Source organism: Vanellus vanellus (genome assembly GCF_965231255.1).
Source record: "Vanellus vanellus genome assembly, chromosome: 1".
Lineage (NCBI taxonomy): Eukaryota > Metazoa > Chordata > Aves > Charadriiformes > Charadriidae > Vanellus > Vanellus vanellus.
Window position 1 is genome coordinate 87777397 of NC_138905.1, and position 8763 is coordinate 87786159.

General features: G+C 41.6%; 1 protein-coding gene across 1 annotated transcript; it reads left to right on the forward strand.

The window, feature by feature from the left end:
- Positions 1–5057: 5057 nt before the first annotated feature.
- On the forward strand, positions 5058–7095 carry TMEM139 (transmembrane protein 139; the record flags this gene model as incomplete). The annotated part of the gene is made up of 2 exons (XM_082492974.1): positions 5058–5305; positions 6687–7095. 2 exons carry the CDS (start codon positions 5058–5060, stop codon positions 7093–7095), a joined length of 657 nt encoding a protein of 218 aa, XP_082349100.1.
- Positions 7096–8763: the final 1668 nt, after the last annotated feature.

Sequence of the window (8763 nt, forward strand, 5' to 3'; positions counted from 1 at the left end):
CCAATGACAGTTTGAACCAGACTATGGAGAGAATCAAAATGGCAGACAGACAAAAATATCAGAAGTCCTTCAGAAATGCCAAAGGGCCTCAGGTAGCAGCACCGTGTTGCTAGAAATCGTATCGCAAAGGTTAGTTCATAGAAGTTCATCCTGCTTTGTATCCTTAGATCCACAACACAGTCAGTATCACATTCATAAACATGTTCAACTAATGCATTCACAGCTGCATGGCAAAGTATTCTTGTAAATGCATAAAAATCATTCCTAAATATTCAGCCTAGTCATCCATGCGACTCCATGGGTAAAATACACGGGAGTTACTGAACTCTGAACTTCAACTGAAATAAACTGAAGAAATACAAGCATCAACTAATGCAGCAGAGATACCTACTATTTTTAGCCTTTTTCATCCTGATATTTCATAGTTATGTCTATAAATATTTTTTTAAGTGGTGCACCAATGAAAACTACAATACGATTTTTCAGCAAAACCTATATCTTTCTATCTATCCACAAATCAAGTACATCCTTTTCAATCACAGAGGTAGTTTTCCAACAAAAAAAGAAGATTTTTTTTTTCACCTTTCTGACATTCTCCTAACTTAGCAAAAAGGTCTAGCCACAAAGCAGTTTTTATGTGCCTACTCCCCACAGGAGAATGTGCAAACAAGTGAAGTGCCTCAGCTCCCTCTACATAGCTTACGGAAGGATAAGTACCTTCTGTAGGTACTTACAAGAGGGATTCAACAATAGTCAGATTATTGGGGGGATTCGACAAGAGTCAGTGTTATGTACCAGAGCTGGGGGTTGCCTCAAGCCATCAGGCTGAGCGAGAAATTCCCAACATAATTAATAGGATTTGCTGAGGACAAGATGGGTCTTAGATTCTACACCTTTCTGCAGGGTTTACTCAGTCAAAGAAGGAAGAACTTCCTTCTGCTCCAATGGTCTGGGCTGAGTCGATGGGACCCACTGCAGCCCTGGAAGTTATTCCCACTCTCCCTTCCTTCCCCTCCACCACTCTAGCCGTGCATTCCCATTACTCCCCTTGAATGAGGATCTAGTGGTCGGAGGATACTTTAGTGACTAGATTCAAACCACTAAATTCACTCTGGAAAAATGTGAATACTTTCTTACTAGCTGAGACAGCTGAGTTGGCTCAGCAAGAGAGCAGCTAAGTACTCGAATCACTGCAAGGAGAATAAGAGGAGATGGAGAAGAGGTAAGAAGGAGAAAGGACTACCATATTCCACAGCAATTCTTGATTAGGTTTGTTCAGCTGCCTTGTCAAACCATACTTTCACTCGCTACTTCAAAAAGTAGAACCTTTTCTTTGAAAATTCACTACTACAATTCTTATTTTATTACAATAGCTCGGTAAACAGAGCACTTGGCCAAGGTGTGTAGTACATTTTAATTTCCTCCTCAACCCAGTAGGATATGAATCTTTTATCTCTAAGTAACAGTTCTAACAACCAGCAGCTACCCCGGTTAGAAGGAAGTTGCTGTTAGTACAAAGGCATCCAGATTCCACCATGAGCCAGTCACACTTTCTGCATGGAGACGCTGTGAAAACAGCTGTCAAATCTTCCTTAGCAGTTAAGGTGTTCTTAACAGTAGGCAACCCCAAAATGGAAAAAGCTGTAAGAAACAAATCAGTTTTCCCATGTAAACAATAGTCTTGCAAAATTACTTGCTACATACCAGAAGCCTGACTTCTTCCCCTTTAGATGGATTTTAGTTCTGCCATCTTCAAAGGAATTCTCTTGAAAGTGTAGAATGGATAACAATCAGAGCTGAAGGTCTGTTATCTGTCAACAGCCAAAAAGGCAATTATAAGGGAAAAATATTTGAAACATAGAAACATTGACAAGTCTAGGCTGGAAGGGTAGATCATCTGGTCCAACCTCCTACTGAAAGTAGGGCCTTACACTCAGCTGTGTTGTGAATATTTCCAGCCAAGATGATTCCTCCACTTCTCTGGGCAAGTAATTGCAACTTTTTGCTGTTTTCACACTGAAGACTTTTTTTTTCTTTTTACTCTATTCAGAGCTGTGCTTCGTATATGCAGGGAGAAGACATGAAAGGCCAAATCTCAATTAGAGTTGAAACTGGCCAGTGTTGTTTCAGATAACAAGAAGGGCTTTTTTAAGTACGTTAATAGCAAGAGGAGGTCTATAGAAAACATTGGACTGACACTAGTTCAAGGGATAAATAAAAAGCGGAGGCATTCAATGCGTTTTTGCCTCAGTCTGTAATAATATTGATAGACCTTGGGCTGCCTGGTCCCCTGAGTCAGAGGACCACGAGTGTAGGAAAAGGGACTTTCCATTTGTGAACGCTGAAAATGTAAGGGACCAGCTATATCAACTGAATGTTCACAAGTCCATGGGGCCTGATGGGATTCACCCCAGAATACTGAAGGAGCTAGTGGATGTTATGACAGGACCTCTCTTGATCATCTACCAAAGGTCTTGGGTGTCTGGGGAGGTCCCTGCTGACTAGAACCTCATCAATGTTACTCCGATCTAGAAAAAGGGCATGAGGGAAGACCTAAGGAACCACAGAACTGTTAGTATAACCTCAGTACCTGGAAAAATTATGGAGAAGATTATACCGGGTACAACTGAAAGGCATTTAAAGAGTAATGCAATCATCAGGCACAGTCAGCATGGGTTCACAAAGGGAAAGTCCTGTCTAGCTAATTTGATATACTTCTATGATAAAGTTACCTGCCTTACCATAGATAGATGCTGATCTCTCCTCCCTGGTATCCAGTGATAGGATGCACCTGGACATTAGGAAGCATTTCTTTACCAAGAGGGTGGTCAAATACTGGAACAGGCTTCGTAGAGAGGTGGTCGATGCCCCATGCCTGTCAGTGTCTAAGAGGCATTTGGACAATGCCCTTAACAACATAGTTTAACTTGGTCAGTCCTGAATTGGTCAGGCAGTTGGACGAGATGATTGTTGTAGGTAACTTCCAACTGAAATATTCTATTCTATTCTATTCTATTCTATTCTATTCTATTCTATTCTATTCTATTCTATTCTATTCTATTCTATTCCATTCCATTCCATTCTATTCTTGTTCTGTTTTCAGATGCACACTAAAGGTTCAGATGATAACAGATTTAATGAAGTAATTCAGTACCTGTTCTGTTGCTTATCAGTAGTCTTTATTCCCAGATACATCAGGGACTAAAAAGGATTTTACTCAGCCCTTTGCGAAATAATAACCCATTGCCTCTTTTTTTCCTTTTGTTTATAAAATCAAAGAGGGCATAAAACAACATCTGACAAAGCACCCAATCAGGATAGAAAAATGTATAGATTTACATTTTACAGAACTCATAAATAGATATATGTGTGGGCCATGTGACGTGGGCTGGGCCGGCAGTCCTTCCTGCTTTGTGAGGCAGAGATCAAAATTCCTCTGCTACGTGGGGGGCGGGGGGGAGAACATAATTTTCATGGCAGAGTCTCTCTCATTAAAGTAAAGCAGACCAAACAGATCTGACACAGGTAAGCACTCCCCCACTGCTCACTCCGCCCTCTTTCCTAATGAGTTTCCTGCTTTTGTGGGACAGACCTAGAAGAGCTGCGAAAGAGTAGAAGGTACGTGACTGCCTGGAAATTGCTCTGGATTCAGAACTTGGAAAAATTAGGTTCTAGTTTCCCACGCAAGACTTGTACAACGGGCTCTTCCCATCGTTTGGTACCTTCCCATATTGACTGGCTACCAGCTTTTAGTTCAAAAAGAAATCTTCATTGTCTCCCTCTGAGAAAACTCAAAAGGAGGGCGAGTTTTTACTGGTGTTCTATCCTGAGGTCAGCAGGGGAAGGAGCAGGGAGAAAAGAACTTGCACAATTTTGCTTGTGATGAAGAGAGAAGTTAAAATATGACTGTTCCTACCTACCGAAACCTCTCTCTGGTAAGTATACACTGATTACTGGCAGTAAAAAATGTAACAAGAAGGTAATCTGTTCATAAAGAATGTGTTTCATTTTCCAGTATTTGTATATATAAATTTATCTATTTTTGCTGTAACAAGGGAATGCATTTAGTGCGCAAATGCACACAATGTAACATGGAACTATATAAAACTGTATATTTGTTTGGAGATGCATATTCATAAAAATTATGCCCATTGTGTCATGCTCTTTTCCTTCAAAGGGGTCTTCACCAAAACAATGGGGTATACGTAGGTTAGTATAATGCATGCAAGATGACTCCTTGATTATGGTATTTCTTGAATACCACATATCCCTGGTATTCATTAAATATTGACTGCACGTAGTGACAACTGCTGTCTCTTTCACGGAGACGAGGTTTGGAATGGGGAACAGGCAGGGCTCTCATGTTTGAGAACGGTGCAAAAAAGCACATCAACGGAAAAAGAACTGAGGATATAGGCAAATAGTCAAACGCATGCCTACGTTTTGCAAAAACAGCCATACTTCAGCTATACCTAGAACCTAAAGTAATGTTATTGCTATGAGACGCTCAATTTACTGGGGCAGACAGCCCCATTAATAGGGCTACGTTTCTTCCGGGATCTTAACTAGTATCTGAACCTTCATTATGCAACGTACAAATGCCCTAGAATTAACCTTTAAAATTATTCCTTGTTTCACTTTTGTAGTAACCTGAAATCTGCATCCTAGACTGCTCGAAGTCCCATTAGGAAGCTAGACCTTTTTAGATAAGCCTGGCAATAAGTGCTGATGGTCTATTTATGCATTTTATGTCTTACAACTGTGTGTCCAAGTGTCCCTATTATTCAATATGCATTCACATAGGAAATTCTAGTACATTTACATTGGCATGTATTTATGCATACATTTCGCAGGCGTATTTATTACGTGTGTGCAAATCTCCGTGTTCTCATGATGGCATGTACTTGAGCATGTATGTTCTTATTTTGGTCATGATACTGATAACGTGTTTGTATGCTCACGTTTCATGTGAAAAAAACTACTCTGTCTTCCACAGATGTCTGTCCCCTTAACTGCTTATCTGTTCTCAACTATCTGCTACCACCATCTGTACCACCATGTGGTTAGAGGCACACTGGAAGAATATCCGCCAAGCCTTGTTGCTTGTTTTCACAGCTGCTCTTCTCATTGGGGTCACCATGCTGACCATTTCATCTAACATCAATCCAGTAGGCTATTTCTTCCTAGGGGTAGGGGGAGTGTGCCTGGTCGGCTATCTGCTGAGTGTGTTTGTTGAGTGTTACCTGAAGAATCAGCACCGGCACGAGGCAAATGAGACACCTCCGAACAGACAAAGCCAAGCAGGGTAAGCAGCAGCCTGGGTATTCCTCTTACTTTAACTCTCACTCCTCAGATATGGCCACTTTACATATTGTTTTCCTGCCCTTCCCCTAGGGCACCACACACAGACTCCATCCCAGATGACAAAAGTTCTTTTTAGGTTGTTTTTCTTCAGGTGGAGATTGCAAATGTCTAGGCCATGCATGCCATGTATCTTGTTCAGTATACATTTTCTTGCCCCCTGGGAACTGATCCACTAAAAATTTCCACGGTTAAACAGGTCCAGGCCCAGTTTTATTTTTCTTTGAATAATCGAGTCTTGCCAAACAATGAGTCAGACAAGGAAAAAATAAAAATGCTGAATCTTAGCAGGGCTTAGCTCTATAAACCTTATCTCCAGAGCAACTGTTCTTTGGCAAACTTTTACAAAGAAACCTGCAACTGGGTGTGTTTTCAGTCTTAAAAACCCAACTTGACACTAATAAACCCTGATTTTGAGAGGCTCTGAACACTCTCACATATTTTTGGCTTCACACACATCTGCAGGTTCTCAGCATCACCTAATTTAACCCCGATTTGCCTACTGTAGTTGAAGAGTTTAACTTTATTCGTACCTTTGCTTCCTTGTCTGTATAATCCAGATAATCATTATCCACATCCATAAATGACCTGACATTCTCAAATACAGGGTTTTGTAGGAGGGCAAAAACGTTCTTTTGTGTTTATTTTTAGAAATAGTACTTAAAACGAAGTTTATATTGGGCTTTGCTAGCTTGGGGGCATACTAGAAGAAAATTAGTATCTGTTTATTTAAAAATATGACTGAAAAAGGAAAATGTTTCTAAAGTAACTTTTTTTTTCTGTACAGATATTCTTTTTAACACAGAATAGTTAGTCCTCGTTTAAAATAAATGAAAATACTTAATTTTCTCCACTTCTTAAAAGTAGGTGAGCACTGTATTAAAAAAGCAAGGTCCTGTTTTATTCTGAGAAATAATTAGTAGTTAGTAATTCTTCGTAATACATTTTGACTCGTAGTTTTTAAATGAGGGACATCATCCTTATGGGTCCCTTCCAACTTGAGATATGCTATGATTCCAGAATCAAAGCTAAGCCTACAACACTGAAACCTAGTGTGGGGGTTTTTACGTATTCTGGGGAGTGTGGGAAAATGGTCAAATGAGCCATTCTCTAGACCAGCAAGCGAGAAATTAAGTCAGCTGGGCAAGCGAGCTGACCAAGCAGCAGAATATCACATAAAATAATACCATGTGAGATATCCTGTCTCAGTCACATCTATTGACTGTAGCATGGTCCCTTATAGTACGTTATCCGGACTACCTGCCTCTGCATAAACTAAGCTGTAAAATAACAAGTGTAACTGCCATTGGTCTCTTTACGCGTAGGGTGAATGCCGCCTATGAAGCTCCCACCTATGAGGAGGTGATGTCCGTGTCAGTTCCACCAATATGGACAATTGCATCCAACCCAGGCTTGGTGCCCTCACCACTGAACGAGCCTCCTCCTTACAATGTAGTTATTCAATCAGCTGCTCAAGAAGATATTATGGTGGATGCTCTCAGGGTGTCAGTGGCATCAGACACAAGGCACGTCTCTGAAACAGACACCGGCTCCAGGATGCAGTTGCAGCTGGTGATTCCCCCAAGACTGCAGCGGTTTGTTTCAGACATCCATGAAGTGAAAGGTACTGAAGACAGGTTTGAGCCACTGGAGCCACTCACTCCACCACCTGCTTATGAGAGTGCCATCAACGATGAGGTCTTTGAAGATGCTTTCCAGCCCTCTATATTATGATTAATTTCACCTTCTATGAATCTAGAACCAAACCCTCACCCCAACACAGGGTGCTCCTGGAGGGAAGGTGAAAAAGCTGAGATTTTTCACACCCAAAACTGTAAAAGTTTGCCTCACCATCCCTTGAACCAGAGCTGAACTACAGACACAGCTTCTCATCTCACTAGAACCTTTTTGCACAAAATATAAATCAGTGCAATACCACAATGCTTTGTCTTGGCAGATACGTAATACCACTGTGAAGAAAGTTGTGTTATATACAGAGACAATTCTCAAACTGGAGATGCACCCTTATGGGGGAGGAGAGTGAATCATGAGAATAGACAAGGTTTCCAAAGGACCTCTGTAACAGGACTGTAGGATGCAGCCAGGAGAAGCTGCCCCGGAAAGGGGAAGAGTAGAAACAGCACTAAGTATGTTCTGTCTGTGCACTACAAACAGCTGTATTGCCAAGAGCTGTGCGATCATCAGTCACCCTAAAACCCCTAATGAGAGACTGAGGCTGCAGCTCCCTGAGCTGCTGTTTTACAGCAACACAAATTTATGGTCTGCGCTGGTTGTTGCTACCCCTCTGCTGCACCGGAGTGTGACTGAGGGGAGGGTGACTGTCTTCACCTGGAAGCCGATACCACCCGATACCTGTCACTTGGGGTTGAAAAGCTGACGGCAAGCATGGTACCATGGAATGACTCCTGTGGTTCAGAAGGTTCTCATCCCACACAGCCTGTGGTGGTGGACAAGAGGGAGATAACAGCATTTTTTCTCCTGTGAGAGAGGCTGGAGGTGGGATACATACACATATACACATCCTCTGCCTGGACCACCAGCCCTCGCAGCTCTACAGGAGGGTGTCTTTCTCTGCTGTACTACAGCCGCAAACAGATCACTTGAGATGCTTTAGTGTCACCATGGCAAGCATTTGCACAGAATGGTCAAGGCTCCTCCAGTTCCCCGTAATGATGCTACACACAGGGGCTTCTCTCTGGACTCTGGAAAGGGCTGCTCTGCCTGCTGAGGGTACGGCTGCAGCGGAGGACACTGGAGAACAGCAGTCACAAGGCACATGCGGCTTTCCTCATGACGGGCCTAGGTTGGAGCCAGGTACTAGCTCTCACTGATCACTCACGCCGTGCGGTCTTTTAAAATACGTGAGTTAAACCAACAGGCTCTGCAGTGTTAAAGTGGTCTGCAGTATGCAGAGAGACATTCGTGTCTGGTGAATGTCCAAATGAAAAAAAAAAAAAAAGAAAGAAAAAGAAATATAGTGGTCTGATTATCCAATGAAGGAGAGCAGCAAACATCACAGCCTTGTCTCATACAACCGCATCACCTCTAATCCATATGAGGAACCATTAACCATAGGCAAGAAACAAATAAATTATTTCTTATTGTTTGATTCTTTATAGTTGAAAGAAAAAAAAATTTATGTTGTTTATAAATAAATGGGACAGTGTTAAAAATACCTGGTGGCATCATTAGTTTTTCCTCCCAAAAGAAACGCTCCACAAAGCCATGCTTTTGCTTGCATTTTGCTTATTTGGATAACTTTGGCTTAGAAAAAGGAGAGGAGTTCCATTTCTCAATCTACAGCTGAATCACTTTAATATCGTTAATGATGAAACAGCTGTGATACTTCTATCATGAATATCATGAAAGTATTATGAGAGG